The sequence below is a fragment of the Thamnophis elegans genome, chromosome 10 (assembly GCF_009769535.1).
Source record: "Thamnophis elegans isolate rThaEle1 chromosome 10, rThaEle1.pri, whole genome shotgun sequence".
NCBI lineage: Eukaryota > Metazoa > Chordata > Lepidosauria > Squamata > Colubridae > Thamnophis > Thamnophis elegans.
In genome coordinates, this window is record NC_045550.1 from 48,037,496 (window position 1) to 48,058,289 (window position 20,794).

General features: G+C 45.1%; 1 protein-coding gene across 2 annotated transcripts; it reads right to left on the minus strand.

The window, feature by feature from the left end:
* Positions 1-590: 590 nt before the first annotated feature.
* SHOX2 (short stature homeobox 2) lies at positions 591-16,843 on the minus strand. 2 transcript variants are annotated; one of them, XM_032225722.1, is made up of 5 exons: positions 16,567-16,843; positions 13,231-13,439; positions 7,351-7,408; positions 6,833-6,921; positions 591-3,005 (listed from the first exon to the last, which is right to left on the minus strand). In XM_032225722.1, exons 1-5 carry the CDS (start codon positions 16,841-16,843, stop codon positions 2,748-2,750), a joined length of 891 nt encoding a protein of 296 aa, XP_032081613.1. In that variant the 3' UTR covers positions 591-2,747. The 2 variants fall into 2 exon arrangements, with proteins under 2 accessions (XP_032081613.1, XP_032081611.1); XM_032225720.1 differs by having other exon boundaries at positions 591-3,041.
* Positions 16,844-20,794: the final 3,951 nt, after the last annotated feature.

Consider the following 20,794-nt stretch of genomic DNA (forward strand, 5'->3'; position numbering starts at 1 on the left):
AAGGACAACTGTGGAAGTACAATAAAGTATTTACCCCCTCCCTCTCCCCCAAGAAAGATTGTTTTAATGGAAAACCTCTTGGATTTTCTAACTTTCCAACATCTCCAACAGAAGGAAAAGGAATGCAAGCGAACCCTACAGTATAATTAGATTCAGCCCTAAATTTAGCGTTCCTAAGTATCAGGAAGAAATTATCAAGGGAACCCATGGGTTTATTTTCTGGAATTGGGACTTATAGGATTGCATTGTGCTTTTTTAAAATGCATAAGGAATTGTTGAACCCTACTGTACAATAGCATAGATTTTTTTCTGTGGCAGAGAAACGTCAACTAAAGAGATCGGGAAGAAAGTCCCATTTTGAAAATCAGGAATATAAAGATATGTGGGGATGAAGGGCCGACCTCCCTTTGACAGATTTGGTTGCTCTAAAGTTTGCAGAAGGTAATATGTAAGTAACCACACTTAAACACACAGGAAGCAAGAAGATAAAAGAAGGGAAAAATAAATTTGAAAAGGTAGAATGGCACTATTGATTTAATAGGATCAGGAACAAAAGTTGTGCGAAACCATCAATTAAAATTTTACTTTCTCATTTTTTCCATTCAATAGATTGCAAAGTGTCTTAATTCATAACTTGGCACTTATTGAAAACTGTGACGTCGACAATGAACAAATAAAAGCGAAGCAAACCTGAGTGGAACAAACTCTCGTGCCGACAACACGGAAATAAAATATCAGCGTTTCTTTCTTCTTGGCCACTTTTTCTTTTCCCCTCAAATAACTTAAAATACACTAGAAAAAATACGGTCATTATAAATAATTTTTTTGTTTTGTTTTCATGGAGAACAAATAATTATAAAGCTCTGTTCCTAGCAGAGTTCAACTGGCAAAGAGATTTTCTCTCCCCTCTCCGATTCATTTTCTTGGCAAAAGAGAGCGCGCAGCTCTGGCTTGGAGCGAACGGACGGACCGGCTACTTCGCGGCCGCTCAGATTACCGCTATATATATATTTATATTTATATTTCTTCAGAAAAGAAAAAAAATACATTGATATAGATTATGTAACATCACAAGGTTACGGGAATGGATGCACCTTTATGAGATCGGATCAAAAGGTTTGACGGAACACTCAACTCACCAATTATTTACCATTGCCGAAATAAATGCTTTTGTGCACCAGTATCTTACTTTTTAAAAATATACTCCGTACCCCCTGCCATTATTAGAGGTGGCCTTATGGATGGCCGTGGATACCCTTCCGTCCGTACAGCGAAGAGAGAGGAGGAAGACACCCAAGGTTACTAGAAATCCGACAGCCAAACAAGCTTCACCCGAGAAACAAGCTACATACAAATCCCATTGAAATTAGTGGGATGAGAGCTGTTGGCCACGGATCCTCAGTGAGAGGTTGTGAAAATATAGGCAGCCTTGGCGTGGGTCTGGGGGTCCGAAATGTATAACGTAATCGTGGCTTTATTAGAATTTATCGTTCCTAGAACTCTTATAGGAGGCTGGATGTTTGAACCAAAACCAGGGACGGGGCAAACAGGCTCCAAGGAATCCTGATTCTTGCCATGTCTTTTGGAAAATAAGTCAGTGTCATCAATAAAACCTATCGCTGGGGGGGAGGGGTTTGTCGGCAGGAGATGGTCAAAAAAGTCAAAATGGCGGCTTATAGAAGGCAGGCGGGGCGTCGATTGCACCGTCGCGACCGCCATTTTGACTTTTTTGACATACTCTGCAGACACCCAAGTCAAAGATCATCAGAGGAGCCTTAAGCGACCAGGGCTAGAGTACTAATTTGGGGGGGTCTCACATATGGCCCATTGCTTTTGATGGGATCGGGGGGGTGGCCAGGAGCGCCCCCTTCTCTGCATTGCATTGCGAGGTCTCCTCACGACCTCTCGTAACTCGGCGCGGCGTGCTTCTCTCCCTGACGGATTTCTCCTCCAAGATTTCGGATGCGATGCCAACAAGAAGTGGAAAAAAATGATGATAATAATAATAATAATTAACCGAACCCCATGCAGACCCGGAACAGTCCTAGCAAAATATTCAGACTTAAGTTTTAGCGTTGGAAGAGAGAAGAAAAAGGGGGTCGGGGGAGAGAAAGAACCGCGCGCCTTTCCCATCCTCCCCCTCCCGCCACTTGTAACGTTTTTTCCTTCCCCCATCTCCACTTCTAATAAGTTCGTAGCTGCTCGAGCTCCAGCTTCATCAGATGCAACGTGAAAGGAGGCCCGCCTCTCTTATCCACTTTCCTCGCATTAAAGTGAACTTCGCAGGAAAAAAAGGGTCCGTTTCAAAAACCTGTGTGAACTTCCCAGCTGCGCGTCTTAAACAGTTCACCGAACTCTTTTTTCTCAAGAAGCCTCGCGCTTCCCCGCTCCGTTTTTTATGAGGGAGCCGCCTTGCCCGTCGTCGTCCTCCTCCTCCTCTTTCTCGCTTTCTCAGCCGGAGCAGAAAAAGCAAAGCTTTGCCCCCAACTCCCTCGGTCAAAAGAAGCAAGCGGTGTCCTCGTAGGGCTCTCCCGCCCCGACGACCGAAGGACGCTGCCCCACGGAGGCCGCCCTCAGTTTGGAAGGCGCGCAGGCGCAGCCGGGCTCGGCCTGGTGCCGAGGTCGGTCTCCGTCGGAAGGCGGAGCGCGGGAGGGTGGCGGGGGAGCCCGTCCGGAGAGCCTGCCCCCCGGGCCCCCGCGCTGCTGCCTGCGATAGGATGGCCACGCGCCCCTCGGGGCCCCAAGAGTCACAGGCCCAGCGCGGCCGCGTGCTTTTTGGCTTTGAGTCTGAGGTCCGCGATGCTCGAGTTCTTGCTGGTGGTCTTGGCCGCCGCCGCCGCGGCCACCACCGAAGCGGCCGACGCAGACTCCGCCGCCAGGGTGGCCAAGGGCAGGCCGAAGGGCGGGGCCGGGAACATCATGTAGGGCGCGTGCGCCGCCAGGTGCGGGTGGAGGTGGTGGTGCGCGTGCGCCACGGCGCTGTCCAGCTGCAGCTGGGCCTGCACCTGAAAGGACAAGGGCGTCACGTTGCAATGACTATCCTAAAAGGTGTAACGAGAATGGAGAGAGACAAGAGCGTTATAACGGACCGCCCAGCCATCGGGGGTCCCCCTCCCCTGCCCTTCAGCGCGCGCACCCACTTCTCTGGGGGTGGGGGGAGAAACCTGGGGTGGGGAGAAATTAGCTGACTAGATTGGGGTTTGTCCTGGGTAAACTTCAACCCCATCAAAAGAACTAGCCTATGCCTTAGCAGGTGGTGAACCCAACCAGGTGTCTTTATCTATTAAACCATGGGTCAGGGTGATGTATGAAACCAGGTTGCCTGCCTCATTAAGCATGGTTTACAAATTTGCAGCGCCAAAGTTCACACAGCAGGGAAAGCCAAGTTCAAACAAACGAACAACTTGGCAATCATTGTGGTGCTATGTGACCTGGGATTTCATATACAGAGAAGGCAGAGAGGGTTTCTCTCTGTCTCCCCCTCTCCCTGTTTTGTTTTTGTTTGTTTTTTTGGGGGGGGAAAGAGGACAAATTAAAACGAGAAAAATAGATGCCTTTCCTAAATTCCACCTTTTTCTCTGTAAGTGAAGCACTGAACAAGTTGTGCAGAGTGCTGGGTTTATTTTCTGGTAAAGGGTTAATAATTCCTTAAAAATTGTGTTGTGGGGGTGGTGGTTAGGGGGAGTTGAAGTTCAGTTCAGAAGCTTGCCTGGGATTAGCTGTCAGGTGGCAAAACCATAATATATTTCATTGGGAATAAGTCCCATTGATACCAGCTTCGCTTCTGAGTAATGCCTAACATTTATAGGTTGTACTGGTACATCCTCACAACTGGAAGAGACAGCATTTAATGGGGCTTGCTCTTAAGATGCTTTTACAGCTTTGCATCTATTTGTTTTAGCGAACTCTTCAAGCTACTCACAACATGAAACCTCCAAGTCATCACATTCAGAAAAGCACAATAAGAGCACCTGAAGTAAATGGCAAGGTTGCAGAAGTGCTCTCACAGTACTTGGCTGAGTCTCAAAACAGGTATATAACATCCATAACAACAGGTCAAGGCTGTTTTGAGCTTTTGCAGAGCAGGTTCTAAATATTCGAAGACAGACACCACAAAAAACAGGTTTCTGTCTAGCTGGAGTAAATGACATGAACAGCTAATACAGTCTTTAGACAAGCAGTCACCAGAATGACTATCATCTAGTCAAGGGTAAGCCAAGAAGAGAAGAAGAAAAGCTCAGCTTTCAGAATAAAAATGACTGGAGAGCTAAAGCAGATCTAGTGCCAGGAAATAATCTATTCAGTTCTTCTTGCCTAGGATCATGTATCATGCTAAACCTAAATCCTCATTAGCAAAACACACTTATTGACCCATGTAATACCAAATCAAATGAATTTTGTGGCAGCTTTATGTGACAGCCTGGTTAATGTCACATGCTCCAAACATGTTGATCACAAATTTCATTTTATTCTAGTCTTCTATGGGTGAACCAGCCCTTTTGTTTCAAAGCTGAGCCTTGTTTAGTGTTATGTTTAGTTGTGGTGGGGAGGTTCTGGGGGAGGTGTTAAAGAAAGCTTTAAATACTTGGGGGGGGGGGGGTCATTATCCAAGATGCAGGATGGATACAGGAACACTGACTGCCTGAACTCAGAAATGCATTGCTTCATTGATTGGTTTCTTCTGCTGATGGGTCTGCTGCATCTTGCATTGATTGACTGGTCTGTCTACTTATATATGTTCATTACACATATTAAGCACAAAAATGTTGGTTTAGGGCTTCTGGTACTGTTACTGTTTTATTCTGTGGCAGCTGTCAAATGGTATATGTGCTACTTAGCTATCCATTAGGAGTGATGGCAAATTGGCTAAAATGTAGTTAATTGTCTTACTAGCTATTAAACCTTAGGCTTCTGGTTCTAATAAATGTGCTTGACTGATATTATGACTATCCATTCTGAATTTGTTTGTTTTTTCAAAATACTTTTAATATGGGGAAGTTATATATGTCTCCTGCTAATTCTTAATTCATACATATTATGGCAATATTTAGGCTGCCTAAATATTATTGAATTGAGTATTGTAACCCTAAAGAAGTAGATACAAATTCCAACACTATACTTTTATCTCTTGCCTTTTCTCTGAGTTCTTCAAAGGCTGAAAATATTTATGGTTCTAGTCATCGTTTTGCCTGAATTTTGTAAAAGTATGATTTACACAGATACTAGCTATAACTGTTTGGCGCGCTTTGCTGTATTGTTATGAATATTATGGATATCAGCCTCCTTTTTTGATAGTTTTTCTTTCTGATGAATCTAAGAACATTTAATCCTATGTAAAATGATCAATTATAGTCAAAATCTATGTATATTCAATAAAAAAATTAAAAAGCGTTGAATTTCATGTATATTAAAGCTGTTTTTTCTAACTTCGTACTGATCGGTCATTCAAGCTACGACTAGCAGAATCCCCACCAGGATTGAGCTGCCTGTGCTGATTGGGAATTCTGGGAAAGGTAGTCCAATCACATTTAGAAGGTGCCAGGTTAGAAAAGGCTGAACAAAGGTTTGAAAAGAATGATCTGTCCACAATTATTTAATGGGTGTGGACCATCTAGAGTATACCATTACTAGCAGCAAACCTGAGGAGGACAACTTTGGTTTGGACTGAGCACAAGTCATTAAAAACCTGGCTTTATGGCTCCAAGATGCTATTTCTAATACATCCATTATAAATCCCCTGGAAATCAACTAGAGTTATTTTGAAGTAATGGCCATGATTTAGAGACAGAAGCCCCAGAAATCAATGTCTTAAGATGATCAACTAGGCTGGGCAAGAGCCCAACATGTTTATAAACAGGGTTGTCAGGCTTTCCTTCATTCACCAATCATAGATCATTTAAAAGGGAATTTCCAAGAAAAAAAAGTGATTATATGGGTTTTTAAAAAGCACACTAAATACTATTTCCAGTAGACAGCAAGAATATAAATTAAACTATTTTAAACAGAATTCTATTTATAGAACTGTCAGTTGTGATTTTTTTTAAATCCTACAAAGATCATTCTACCAAAATTAGGATATGCGTATTCAGTCTTGATGCCTATCCTTGTATCCAATTCTTTGGAGTGAGCACTTTGTGGCCGCATCAAGCGTTGCCTTTCTAATTGGCCTTACTAGTTTCACTGCATTACATTCAACGGGCTTTATCTGATTAAACATGCCTGGTCCACACAGAGATTGTTCCTTTCAATATTTATCTGCAAGTAAAACTTCCTTGAACACATAACGCAATCTTCTCCAGGTAATATGGATAAAAAGGTCCTGGATCTCAGGCTTATGTCCTGAATGAACTTGCCAAATTTGGCTTCAAGGTTTTGGCATCTTTCCAGATCCCTGATTGCTCTATGCCAATCCAGCCCCCTGGTTCCTTGAAATTACAACCATGAGAACTGGATCTTAGCAAAATCAAAGCAGGGAGAAAAGTTTTTCCATTCCCCCCCCCCCCAGTTTTTTTTTTAAAGAGTTTTCCACAGCAAACCTGAGTACCCTGGTAGGGCGATTAAATGTTGATTGTTTCAATACAGTCATGCAGAAGACTAGAATGATCTGCAGATCTTCCACAGATACAAGGAAGACTAGTTCTTACCCTCTACACCTCTCCCTTTCCCCTGCAGAAGGAAATTGCTGACATTTGCTTTCAGCAAAAAAAAAAAAAAACCACGTCCAGGGCTTCTGTCTCCAAAGAGCAAGATGGAGAGAATTACAGGAAAGGAATGGGAGCTATTGGTGGGCCCTTGGTCTCAAGAGATGCCCATGGTTGGCCCTAATACTTGCCTGCTGGAAAGGCATCCGCAAAGCCCCAACATTCACGTAGGGAGCAACTCGGCATGCTTCAAACTGACTTGCTGCTCCAATGAGGACCCCTGAAACAAACAAGAATTTAATCACAGTCCATGTTTATCCCCAGAGACTCCCGGCCATAATAGGGAGAGAGAAGCAGAACTTGAAGATATTAAGCTAAAACGATTAGTGCCTGCATTTAGGCCATTTGGGTTTTAGGTGTAAGACAAAAAGGACTTTTTCTGATTGCCTCCATCCCCACAGTCCCGGGCAAATAGCTTCCCTGGTCCTCTTGATGCTATCCCAAGTGGCACCATCCTATGTACTTTTGCACTGAAGGAAGTCCCCTAGTATCCCACTAACTCAGGCTGATAAATGTGCAGAAATCTGCAATGTTAGGGAAGTTCAATAGAGATTACAGCACCCAAACCAGGCAGGACACTCAAGAGCTCAGTAATTAAAGAAGGTATGTCTATGGCAAAAGCCCCTTTGGCTCCAATTCACGTACGTACCTTTATGGAGCTGGTTTTCTTGCTTTCTGCATTTAGCTCTTCTGTTCTGAAACCAGACCTGGGCAGACAAACAGGGAGAAAAGCAAACAAGTCAATATAAAGCCACAACTATATATATTAAGTGATTTCTCTGATGCCATGTTTATTACAGGAAAGCTGCATTTTGTAAGTAGAGATTCTTCTTCCCTTCCTGTTTGCTATGCCCAGCCTATTTCCATCTAATTCTGGCCTCTAGAGAATTTTCAGATCTTTTCCCTGTCTGCACACTGCAATTATTTGTCCAACTTTAGACTCTCCTCAGGCTGCCCCAATCTAACATCCCATGAAACCCAGCTGCATCCCTTTTTAAATAAGCCTGGGTATGATTGCATCACAAGGATCGTCAGTCAACTGTAACACCTTGCCTTACAAATGTTGGAAGTACAGTGAATATTTCTGAATCTCCCTTCAGCTATCTCCAAGGGCAGAATGAAACACTCTCCTTCACAATGAACTAGATTCTGAATATGTATCAGAGTTCAGATGTTACCCTTGTCCCAAAAGCACCTTCACAGTTGGAAAGGCACCGTTCTCACTCTTACAGTCCAAAGTTTGGACTGTTTCTGTTCTATATGTAAATAATCTAGCTGATCTAGAGTGGAAAAAGCCATTCACATGTTCACTTTTGGGACGCTTGTCTCATTTTCAAACATTGCAGTTATCAAATATTTGCATCAAGCACGTCACACGTTTTAGTACCTTTAGTAGCTTATTTAAGAAATAGTACTGTAGAAGTTATCTGTCACACGTATGCTAAACATTGTAAAATGCATCAATAAACTGCTTTGTAATCACACATACAGTTTATGTGACTTTTTCTCAATAAATCTGAAGCCAGTTGAAATGAAAACTAGTTTTACATTTTCATATTTCAGTTGAAACTAGGCTTGAATCTTAAGCACAGATGGTGGCAGAGAATATTTCCAATGGTTTGGAAGCAATCTCTATTCTTCAAAAGAAATTTATACCATGCAAACGCTGATAGATTGAAATTTTCCTCTGTAAAATCAATGGTTCTTACTTCCCTTCTGAGTGAAATGTATTTCATCTCAGGCCTGTTAAGCACTTTAATGCTGTAACCCAATACAGATTCACTGGGGATTGATCCCATTGTGCTCAGTAAGTCCTGTCTCCTAGTATATGTGTCTAGATGTCTGCTGTAAGTCCTATGATTTTCAACTGGAGGAGAGTGAGGTTTATTTCTTACATTCAATTTTCTGGAAGTCTCTGTAGTCAATTGACCTTATTTGTGAGTAAATGTTGTTGGTAATTCTATTAAACATTTACACAAAATGCAGGTATAAGAGGAAGTAAAATGGATGAACTTAATTGGGTGACCCCTAGTTTATATTTTTGAAAAAAGTCTTCCAGAGAAAACTACTTAAGTTCCAATCTAAGATTCAGAGGCATATGCTATGGTCAAATATTAAAAATTGGGTTATCATGCAAGATGCTCACTTAGATGAAGCAGAAGGAAAATTTATTTGGACTCTAAAACCAGGGAGGGCAGAAAGGAATTAGGAAGACATGAGAAGATGAGTTGGAAACTCTCCAGATTTTAACAAAAGCAACAGAGTCTTGTGATGCTTTCAAAGCTAAGAACATTATTATGACATAAACTTCCAAGCATCAGAAACCATCAAGAGACTTTGTGCCCTAATAACTATGCTATAAGACTTTCAGATGCCATAATACTGTTAAAGTCTACAGTAGATATATGCACTGAATCTCAGTTGAACAACGGAAGCCAGGACTTTTTTCTTTCTTTCCAAATTCAGTGGTGGTAAGAAGAAGAGTTTGGAATTAAAAGAGGACAAAAGGGACCTGAGCTGATGGGTTCATCCTGGTGAAAACAAATTCCTAGGCTCAGAATGTGTGACTACATAGTTTTAGGGCCTAAAGGGAAATAGAGTATCCAATACAAGATGGACATTAGTAGTGGGGCTTGATTAGCAGGTTTTTGGATTATCAAAACCTAAGTCTAACTCTCTGTCACCCTGCCCCTTCCTATCCCACAAGTTAGCAAAACTCTCTATTTCTTGATTCTCTTGCTAATACAGTTTAATCTTTGCTGAGGCATCCCTGTTGAACTTCTCTACTTGACCTAACTCTGAAAGTTTGAAATTGGATCAAGGGTTTTGGATATTTGCACAAAATACCAAAATACATGTATGTAAAAAAAATAACTCAAAAAGGAATGAGCGCCTTAAAAGCTAGTTGTATTGATTAGCTTTCTCTGTAAGAAAAACAAAACACCAAAGCATTTAATTACAAACTTTGAGGTGGAGGGTCATAAAAGTGTCATAATAAAGAAGCTGAGAAATGCTCTCTTTCTCTGGGGACCAGCATGCAATACAGAAGCAGAATAATGATCTCATTATTATGATAATCTCATTTGTTCCCATATTAGAGGAGGGGGATAGAAAACGTGAAAACAGCTCCACAGCAGGCAAGATATCATTTCTGGTTATATTAAAGCAAGAAAAAGTTTTAAAAGCATGAAGAAGGAGAATAAAGTTGGAGCTTTAGCCCTTAACAAATTTGGACTGCCTGATCCTATATCTATTCTTCCCCCTGCCATTCCACATGTACTCAGGGCGAGTTCAAAAGAAGATACTATTAAGATCCATGGAGTTCAGAAAGACTAACATTTGAGCAAAAGCTTAAAAGTGAACTGCCTTGTTTCTTTAGTGAGTTCTACTTTAAATTGGTTGGATTCCAGGCTTTAGTGTGTAAAACGAGAGGGTAAGAAGGTAGGAGTGACCGAAACCTGCTGTCCTTCAAAGGGAAAAGAATCAGATATTCAGCTGCAGATTTTCTTTGAAAGAAGGAGGAGTGAGTTTGAAAAGAAGGGAGCTGATGTCTGCACACCTAGAACCCACCTTAGGACACATTGAGATGACTCAAATGCTCTAGAGTCTAGACCTAACCTTATTCAGGGCACTGCCTATTAGCTTTAAAGAAATAGACATGTAAGCCAACTGTGGGATGGAAGGCTCACTCAGCCAGCGAAAGACACTATTTTGTTTTCAGGGAATTGCTTGCAAGAGATTCCAGGGTTTCAGGCTAAAGCTACCATTCCCTCTAACTTTTCCTGGGGCAGCAGCCACTGAGCAAAAGCAGCAAAGGGAACTCAGCCTGCCTGCTTCCTGGGTACAAGTCCCATCTGACTTCATTGTGACTTGCTTCCAGAGAACTCTCTGTAGACGGTGCAAAGACGGTGCAGCAAAGCAATTGGAACCTGTACAGCTACGCAAAGCAGCAAAGCCAAAAGACTCATACTCATTACTCAGGAGTAAACCCACCAGCACCTAAGCCCATTGCTTCTGGGTGAAGCTGAGCAGGAATAGGTCTGGAGACTGGGATTTCAGCTTCTAGTATTCTCACAGTAGCTAGCAAGCTCTTCTTCCTTGCCATCTGCCAAGGAGAACCAGGCAGGAGAGGATGCTTAAAGCCAACTCACAGGCATTTTTCTGGGGCCATTTGAAAGGATCCAGACTCTAATCAATGCAAATCTCTGGAAGTTCTTCTCTACGGATTATACCAAGCGCCAGTTATTCTTTTGTTGAGGCAACCAAACCTCCTTACTCTGGAATCAAGCAGCCTTTAATTCCTCCCACTTCTCTCTCTCTCTCTCTCTCCCTCTCTCTCTCTCTCTCTCCCTCCCTCCCTCCCTCCCCCCCTCTCTCTCATTTCCCTTTTAGACCTACTACTCAAAATACAGACAGCCACGTTTGGAAGGGTGTGTGTTTTAAGAGGCCAAACTAAAGAGCAATGGAGAGTAATGGACAGTCGGAAAGGAGTAACAAGAGTAAACACAAAGGGGTGGTGGTGTTATTTTTCCTTCCAACTTTCCCTTGGTTAAATCTTTAAAAAAACAAAACTCTGTGCTTCTGTCCCCACCCCCCTTTCCTTCTGCCTTTGCTGCAACTCGACTGTTCAGATTCTGGCTTGATCCGATTACAAGATGCAGAGAAAGCCTTTCAAAACTGGAGCCCGGTGTGGTGCAGATGGCAGCCCATGCCGCCAAGATGGAGGGGAAAGGATCAGTTTTCTCTGCGAGCAGCTGCAGATGTTCAAGGGCCTAAAACGATTCCTTGGGTTCACACAAAAGCGGGTCCGTTTTCCTGGGGAAATCACGGCAGATAGAGAGGTATAGTGTTCACTCGAACACTGGACAAATGAACCTGGCGTTTGGCTTGCCAGCATCTTCGGAGGAAAAGAGGGAGCTTACAAAACTTTGGCTCAAGGACCATTAGGGAAAATTTGAAAGGTGTAGGGGAAAAAGGGGGGGGGGCGGAATCTCCAAAAACAGCTTAAAAAAAAAAGAACTTGCTTGCAGCCTCTAAACTGAACAGTGTGTAAGCCTTCCTTTCCATTCACCTTTTTTGGAAGTTTTTTAAAATTGCTTACAAGGAAGGAAGCTTTAAATACACTGTAAATACGCATCCAATTTCCTGTTTAAAACCTTTAAAAAAAAGAGATAGTCAATACTCAAAGGAAGGTGTGTGTGTGCCTATACTATCTACCTGGATACACTTTGGTATGACCCTATACATTTTTCCAGATGAAAAGATTAGACAGATATAATTTAAATCCTGAAATGCTAGAACTGAAGCCATGGGAAAGATCTCATTTGGAGTCCCACTCCCAGTGGCTGTCTTTGCACGAACTAAATTGTGGTTTGCTGAACCAACAGTTACTTGATTTAACCCAGTTGCCTGCCTGAGGTCACATACACTAACCCTACTCAATGGCTGGTCCTTTTCACACATGGAGTCACAACTCAGCTAGCTTAGCCTGCAGTTGGAAGCTCAGCCCGAAACCTGGTTTGCTTTCCCATCTTGGTCCATCTTCACCACTCTCACAGACAACCTCTGGCTGCATTTTGCACCAGTGGTTTGCCTCCCCATCGTTCGTTTGTCTTTGGATTCACATTTTGCTCAATTCCAGCCAATTGTGGCTTATCCCATAAACCCCGACTGAGCCACCCAGCCTCGGTAACAACAGTAACGGTTAGAAAGTGGAGAAAGTGGCTTGTCAGCGGGACAACAGAAGCAAGGTTTTTCAAAAACCATTTAATACGGCGATCGGAGGAACAACCTGAATTCATCCCACACCAGGTGAAGCCTAATTTGAATGTCTCCTCCCACGCGCCATCAAACCTGCCTCAAGCAAATTACAGGTACTAAGGTCTCGCCCCCCCCCCCCATACATTTAAAGAAGAGATCTGAGCTCTGGAAGGGGCCCGGTGTGTTGACGGGGAGGCTCGCTTATACCGCCGAATGAGACCGAGCGGTGCTAAAGGCGGGTGGATCTGACTCACGATCGGCGCAGCTACCTTCGTTGCCTTTAGATACCGGGAAAAAAGCTCGCGCCTCGTCGGGACCTGCTGGGTCCTCTAAACGGACGCCCCATCCCGGCCACGGATGCCCCTCCTAATTGAAGTGTCTTTCGAAACAATTCAGACGCGCCTTCCACCCTTAGGAAGCTTTGCAATCCGGAGTGACCGGGGATCCTTCCGTGGGGGATCGGCACCCACTCGCGGGGAGGGCGTGTGCTGCTTTCCTGATGGAAGGGATCGCGGCTCCTGGCCGAGCAAAGGCTCGCCGTGGAAGGGGCGGCCTCACTGTACAATGAAACCAGCCGGGATCCAAAAGGAGCGTCCGGCGACGTCAAAACCTCGCTCCCAAATGTCACCCACTCCCACCGGCATTGCGGCTCCGGGATGCTTCAGAGGACAATGCCCCCCCCCACACTCCCCACGATCAGCGGCTAGTCGGAGGGAAGCCTCGCTTTTGAACCCCTTCCCCAGCCTCCTGGGCAAGCGGCGGCCCTCACCTGCACCCGGGCTTCCGACAGTCCCAGCCGCTGGCTGAGCTCCTCTCTCATGAAGGCGTCCGGGTAGTGGGTCTCGTCAAAGAGCCGCTCCAGCTCGTTCAGCTGCTCCAAGGTGAAATTGGTGCGACTCCGCCGCTGCTTGATTTTCGTCTGTCCTTCGTCTTCCATCGCTTTGGCATCCTCTTTGCGCTCTTTCAGCTCCGGCGAAACTGGGGGGGGCGAGGTGGGAGAAAAAAAGGCGATCAGACAGAGCCGTGTGCCGGACCTTCTTCCCCGGAGCGCTGGGCCTGCTCTGATCGCCGGGTCTCCCCCACGTGTCTTTTTGCCTTAAGCTGAGGGGGGGGAGAGGGGGGGGAGGAGGATCAGAGATCAATGAAGGAGGAAAGGTCACCTCCCATAACGGTTTCGCGGCTGGAGGACTCGGATGGCGAAGGCGCCCGGTGGTGGGCCAAGCGGAAGAGCTTGCCGTTCCGATCCGGCTAGGTCTTCCCTTCCGAGCCGCCTCCCTCACCCCCCACCCCCGTCCCAAACCAACCAAGCAAGCTTTTAATGTCCCATGGATTTCGGCGAGCAAATTAACGCCTTTATTGGGGAGGGAGCTGAACTCAAGGCGACTTGTTTCTGAACAGCTGAGCAAAAGGGTTTCTTCTCCTTTGCAACGCAGTCCAATCCTAACCTCCTTCGAGGTATGAGATGCAAAGCCTTGGTGCTTTAAAAGTTTAAACAATTGTACCCCAGGGTCTCAAACGAATTACACACAAGATTCCCATTCTCTCTCTCTCTCTCTCCCTCCCTCCCTCCCTCCCTCCCTCCCTCTCTCTCCCTCTCTCTCTCTCTCTCTCACACACACACACAGACACACCGGATTTTCTTTCTCTCTATGACTTTCTTAGGAATATTTAGGAAAACTCCCCGAGTTTTGCAGTGGGATCCGAAAGTCCCTTTCGCTTGCTCCAATAATTCCCAATCCTCTGCAGAACAGAGGCCAAAGGAGTTGAAAAACTGAACTTAGAAAGACTCATAAGTCAACCAGAGCTACTTTTTTTTTAAGACACGTGGATGCCAGATCTTTGGGTTTGGAAAGAGGATCTGAAGAATGATTGGATCTGAGAGGGGGGGGGAAATGACCGTGAAAAAAATCCGAGCCGTCGCTGAAGTTGGCGGTGCAGGAATCTTTCGGGTTCTGGACACACTTGGTGGTCTTTTTTCCCCCTTCGACTCCCCCTCCCCCTAAAATCACTCCACTGGGGCCTTTCTGAGATGGGGTGGCTCTTTGGGAAGGAAACTCAATTACGACGCGCGTTGGAAGCTACCTAACCCGCCTGGTTTTTCCAAGACTGGCGGGTTTGCGGCAGGTGCGGGAGAGAGGCGGCATCTGCCACATACAATCTTTCCTCGGCCTATTTGGGGTAGTTGAAACTATCCTTGGCTTGCTTTGCGTTAGAGAAACAGAAAAAAATGCCCCTTCAAAAACGAAATATTTGCAATAACAACTCGGTCCTATATTGATGTTTTAAAGTTTAAAGTATCCCACCCCAATTGCCTCCCCTTTGTCCTGGTTTCCCTCCCTCTCCTCCCATTCCAGATGAAAATGAAAACTGATCCACACAGGGAATTTGGACGTTTATAGATTCCTGCGACAAAAGCCTGCTGTCATTAATTATAAACGAGAGAGAGAGAGAGAAAGTCGGTCTTCATCTTCTCCTCTTATTTCATTTTTTTTCGCGTCTCCAGCCGATCGCGCGCAGACACAAACCCTTCACTTATGCACACCAGGCCCGGCTTTTACTTTTATTCGCTATCAAGGCCCACCGCGGGTTTTTCCCGATTTCAAAGACTCGGTTTCTCCCTTTTTCCCTGGGACGGTTTGCCCATCGCCCCGCCGAAGTTTGTTTATCGCCATTGCGCTTCCCTCTCTAATCATATTCGGAATTTGTTTAGCAAATCATTTCCGGCTCAGGTTTTCAACCCAGTTCCGATCTGGAAGGAGCGACTTTCGTTAAACAAAAGGGTTGGTGGGGGGGAACCACCCCCACCTCCTCTCCGGGAATCTGGCATTCGCTGACTCAAACCATACACAGATATTCAAATATACTTGAAAGTCACAGAGTTCTTTGGATCAGGAAGGAAGGAAGGAAGGAAGGAAGGTCTACGGCCCTGCTTAGGATTTCTTTTTTTTCTTCCTTGACGCTGATGCGGTTTCTTCTTTTCTGCAGATGGGTCCCGAAGGCTTCAGAAAATTAAAGCTATAAGAAGCCTCCTCTCTTCGGATTTCAGTGCTGCTTCTGATTAAAGGTTTCTTTCACAACGTGGTTATAAATCGCGTCTTTCAATTTTGACACTTTTTGAAGTGTACTTTGCGAAAGGTAAAATGTAATGTTCTTACTTTTATTGTGCGTGATGTTTGATGCCCTAACAATGGCTACCCTGAAAGCTTTCTGATCCTCTTTTTAATGGGCCGATTTATTTAATTCCGCCTTTGTTTACATTGCAAATATAGGAGACTCGCTTGGTGGAAGCGATTTCCAACCGTAAATATTTTAATGCCGTAAAGGTGGACTTCAGAGTGACCTGTTATACCTGTTTCTCAAGGAGCTTAAACGTTTTGGGGGGAAAAAGTAATGTGAGGAACAATCGGATCCCCCACATTGGCGGTAAAAAGACTTTGGGGCGTTGTGCGTGCTAGTCTGCCCTATATTAAAATATCTCTCTGGAAAACAACCCTAAACAAAACAAAATAAATCCTTACAGTCAACCAGGCAGGCAACGCGGACCGAAGGAAAACCTCAGTTAGCCAACCTAACCAGCACCTCTGTCAAAAAGGGATCCACACTCGATCCCCACAACAATCCACAGGTAGAATTCCACCCTTTCCGCCCACCCCACCCCCGGTTACCTAGAACCGTACCTCCCTGGGGGACGGCCGGAGTGGGCTTCTTTTTCCTTCTTCTTTTCCATTCATTGGGTTTAGTTTTCAATATTCTCAGCGCTTTGCCATGCTTGTCGAGAGAGCGAAATTGAGGGCGCCGAAGATCGGACCGCCGAGCTCCATCCTTTTCTCTCGTCAAGTTTCCTCGCCGCTTTCTTGTCGGTCCGGACCCAACGCGGATCTTTTTCGGTGGGGCTTTCCGAGCGAACCCGCAAGCAAGCGTGGAAACGCAAGCACACGCGCGCGCGCTCGCTCGCTCGCTCGCTCAGCGAGGCGCGCCTTTCCCTTGGCTCTCCCTGCCACCCCCAGCCCACATCTCCCCCCAGCCACCCGCGTGGTCCCCGGCCTCGCCTGTTGCCCCCCATCCCATCCCACCTCATCCCACCCATCCAAGCCGGGGCTCTTACCTTCGCTGAGTTTAGGAGTGTCCGCGTCCCGATTCCTGTCGACGGCGCCCATGTCCAGTTCTCGCACCGGCGATCGCCTTCCCGAGCCGCCGCTTCCACCAGCTCCCCGGGCCGCCGGGCTGTCGCTCTCCTCCGCGCTGGGCTCGTTGGCGCCTCCGGACTCCTTAGTTCCCCTGACGGGTCCGCTTTCCAGCACCTCCCTGTACGTGATCAGCTCCTTCTTCTCTTTCACTTTCTGATCAAACGACTTGGAGACAAAAGCGGTAAGTTCTTCCATCGCCGGCTCTTCTTTGGGCTCTTTTTTTCTCCCCCTCGTTCGCCTCCTCTGGCTGCTCCGAGCCCCCCAATAAACACATCAAGGGGATCGGGAGGAGGGGGAGGGGGAAGAAGAAGAAGAAGAAAAAAAGGAGGGGGAGGGCGGGTGGGGGAAGGGAGAGAAAAGCCGCAGAGGGGCTGGCTGGAGCCTTAAATGGGAGCGGAGGTTTCCCAACCCCGAGCGAAGCTTGTAAAAACCGACCTTTTGACAATTCTCCCCGCGAAGAGTTCCGATCTGTCTGGGCTTCGGTGATTGAAGTCCCCACTATTTATACTTTGCAGAGCCAGCCCCTCGTTGGGAGCAAACAACCTCCCCTCTGGTACTGGGGATGAACCCCCTTCTTCTCCTAGAGCAGCCCAGGCGCACCGCCGAAAGAGAAAAAGGAGCCAGGCGGGGAAGGGGTGGGGGTGGGGAGAGGGAGAAGTTCCCCATCTCCCCCCCCCACCCCACCCCGCCCCTCGCCCCCTTTCCAGATCCGGCTGCCGGGCTTTCTCGCGCGCTCTCTCTCTCTCGGCCATTAATCCAGGATTGACAACAAGCCCTAATTAATTTAATTAGGCATGGTTCCTGCGCTGGTGTCCCGAGTTAGTTAAACGCCGGGGGGAGGGGGGAGTAAGGGGGCTGGATCTGCAGGGGAGGGGCTGAAATGAGGAGTCGCCCGGGCGGGTGGCTGCCAGAAGGGAAGGAAGAGCGCTTTGGCCAAACGTCTCCCGTGGAAGCGCTCCTGGCCGCTGACAAGCCAGCGAGGGCGCGACTGGCCCACCGTTTGCCAAAGGAAGAACTCGCCGAGCCCGAGACGGACTGACCCTCTCTTGAAACCTGCCTGTCTTGGGTCGGCGCTCTCCCCCATCCCAATGCCCCGATTCGCGGCTCTTGACCTCGGCAAGAGGCAGAAGAGCAGAGCTCGCTGGGGAGAGCTGTCTGTAGGGCAAAGCCCCAAAGCAGTGGCTCCCTTGAGAGCCGTGCCCCGCGGCTTCCAGGCAGCGAGCTTAAGACGGCTGCAACAGTTGTGGCCTCTCGGGCACTCGGAAGGTCGGGGGTGGCGGAGGGAAGCAAACAAAAGAAGCCCATTTTCTGGCAGAAATAGCCTTTTGGAGACACACACACAATTTTGCCCCGTCCACTCATTGATACTCCATCCCTTTACCTGCCACAATAGCAGCTGGGTTCATTCTCCAGTAACTCTTCGGGTTTCCCAGAGTCGTTGACACCCGACTAAGCAAACCCGGTCCCTCTCCAGATCGTCACTGCGCTAGTTTTACTAGGAAAGGAGTTCAGTTTGCCTCTTTTTGATAATAAAGTGTCATCCAAATCAGGCGTGATGCTAGGAGAGGTTGGTGAAGTTTTCTTGGCAAGAGAAGGCAAAGGCAGTCACTGTTTTCCGCCTACCAGCTCCCCTTTTAGCTTATTGCCTCGGGATTCCCTGGTGGTCTTCCATCCAAATATTACTAACCAGATCCCAACTTGCTTGTTGAGGCCTTTTTTTTTTTGGCTACTATTTGATTATGGTACCAAATAGTCTCCAGATTGAAATTGCAAGTGGAGTCTAGATTCTCTATTTTGGGAACTTTTTAACTGGGAGATGTAAGGGGGAAACAGTCATATTTTTGATTTGCCGGTGAGGATAAAGGTTAAAAGGGGAGAAAGTATCATCTCTTATATAGTTGCAACATGAGTTAATGGGATCATCTGAGAGAATCTGGATTTACAATCCATGAATACTCAATCATTAGATGCAAGTCCACCCATGTCCATTTTTTTAGTAAGATCAAGTGCCCCTGACATTTTCTTCGTAAATAAATAGGGAGACGTCCGATTCCAAATACTTCCTATGGGGGAGGCACGAAGGGATGTGAGTTTACTCATGGGAGTAGATTGAAAGGTTCTGGGCAATTATATTGCCCAGATAGGATGGGTTTTTTTTTGCATACTCCAAGAATCCTAGGCACTATTTAAAAGCCAAATTGAAATGCTCATTGCTATTTGGCTCCCCTCCTTTGATTAATATTAGTACCCTTTGTTGTTTAATCCTCGGAATGCAAAGTTTTCTATTTGGATGGAATGATTCCAAATATTTTCTACATTATTTTATATTGAGATATATATTCCCCTCTTTCTCGGATAATTTAATATTATAAGCAACATGTACATTATAGGAAATCAATGTATCTAAATGTGTTTTAGATGTAGGAAGTAAAAGTTAAGCTTTTAAATACTTTATTAGAAAATTGTCAGAATATCTTATACTCTTTTATGGCTTTCAGTTAAATCTGCTCATATTCAAATGAAAGTGGTGATACAGTCTCCTAGAAAACCACAGAATTGTGAGTAACGTGTTTTACAGACTACACAGAAATTGCTTTTCATGTAGAAGTAAAAAGAATAATATGAATATAATTCTAATTGGAAAGTAGAAATATTAACTCTGGAATCTTAAAGGGATCTCTTGAAAATCACCATCTATTCAAGTTGAAAGAAAATTTGAGAAATGAATGGGAGCTTCGGATATCAATTCTTATAAAAGCTTTCTATAGTAAATTCTTTTTAAACTAATCCTATGACAGGATTTAATTCAAGTTTCCTACATCTCCAGATAAGCTCTAGTGTATATTCCTTCACTGTATTAAAAAAAACTAATACATAGAGACAACTTTCCAGTGAAGTGACTCTGACATTGTCATTTAATTACCAAATGAAAATTCTATTTGAAAAACAAAACAAAACAATGAATTAATGTGTTAATTTAAATTTATTTTTAAATACATAAAAAAAGAAATTGTACAAGTTTATGCATTTGACTTGGAAATAAATTGCACTGTGTCCAGTGAATTGAGGAGTCTATACAAAAAATGTACAAGTAGTTCTGACTCGGACATTAAGGTGTAAATTCAGATATCCAATTTAGTAATCAACTGTTCTGTGTTTAGAGAGGGTTACTTTATGGAAGCATGTATACAGGTGTAGCATTACAGTGCAATTTTGGCTATGTTCACCAAAAGTTGACATTTAGTTCCCAGGACTGAGTTATTCCCAGAGAAATGAATACAGGAATGCCACTTGAACCTGAAGCTCTATAACATTTCCTTACTACGTATCATTGATTTAAATACTTTACTTCTGAGCATACCTATGCAGTGTAAATTAACTGTCAAAACAGAGAATTTGCTCTTCTGCAGATAGAAGTCAGTTGAGTGTGAAATGTTCAAACATGGTTAGAATCACCACCAAAATCTGAAAATGGATTTGTGGCTTTCAAATGTTTTAAAGCTGAACCCTTGACATTTGAACATGGATTGGTCTGCATTTAATGTGGATAGTTTATTTCCAGGATCATGATTGGTGGGAGGAGGTAGCAGAGGACCAAAGAGCAGAAAACTAGGACTTCCATTGCCTTCTTGAACAGCATTTTAGCTCCCTGTGAATGAATGAACAGCTCTATCCCACATATCACAAGCCGTGAAGCTACTCAGAGTAAACAGCAAGTACGTGAAACAAAAGCACCTCATTTTATGCCTTTTTAAAAAACAGAAGTGGTCTGCAATATATGTGACAGAAAATAGTGAACTCCTTGAATTGCTCTGGATTTAAATGAAAACCGATCAATTTCATTCTCACCGGGCGTAAAGAAAGGCTATACCGAAAAACCACACTAAAACCATCAACCGATGTATACAAAATAAAAAAAAAAACCGATATTGACATTGATTAAAAATGTGTTCATTTGAATGAGGTTGTTTTTTTGGAGGGGAGGGGGGAACCAAAACAAAAGAAAAAGCAACGCCGCCAAGCAAAAAGCCGCGCCGCCACCAGCGCAGACGCCGGCCTTTCAATCGATAACCTCGGCGCTCCTCGCCTGGGCACGTGGATGGATGAACGCGGGGATGGCTTAGCAAGGTCTGGCTGGCGGTCTGG

Excerpts from the sequence above, each read along its gene's own strand:
- SHOX2 (XM_032225720.1), bottom strand. The coding sequence starts at position 16,843 with ATGGAAGAACTTACCGCTTTTGTCTCCAAGTCGTTTGATCAGAAAGTG. Across the intron at positions 13,440-16,566 it reads CACTCCTAAACTCAGCGAAG|TTTCGCCGGAGCTGAAAGAG; the intron begins GTAAGAGCCCCG and ends CGCCCCCCCCAG. Across the intron at positions 6,922-7,350 it reads AGAAAACCAGCTCCATAAAG|GGGTCCTCATTGGAGCAGCA; the intron begins GTACGTACGTGA and ends TGTTTGTTTCAG.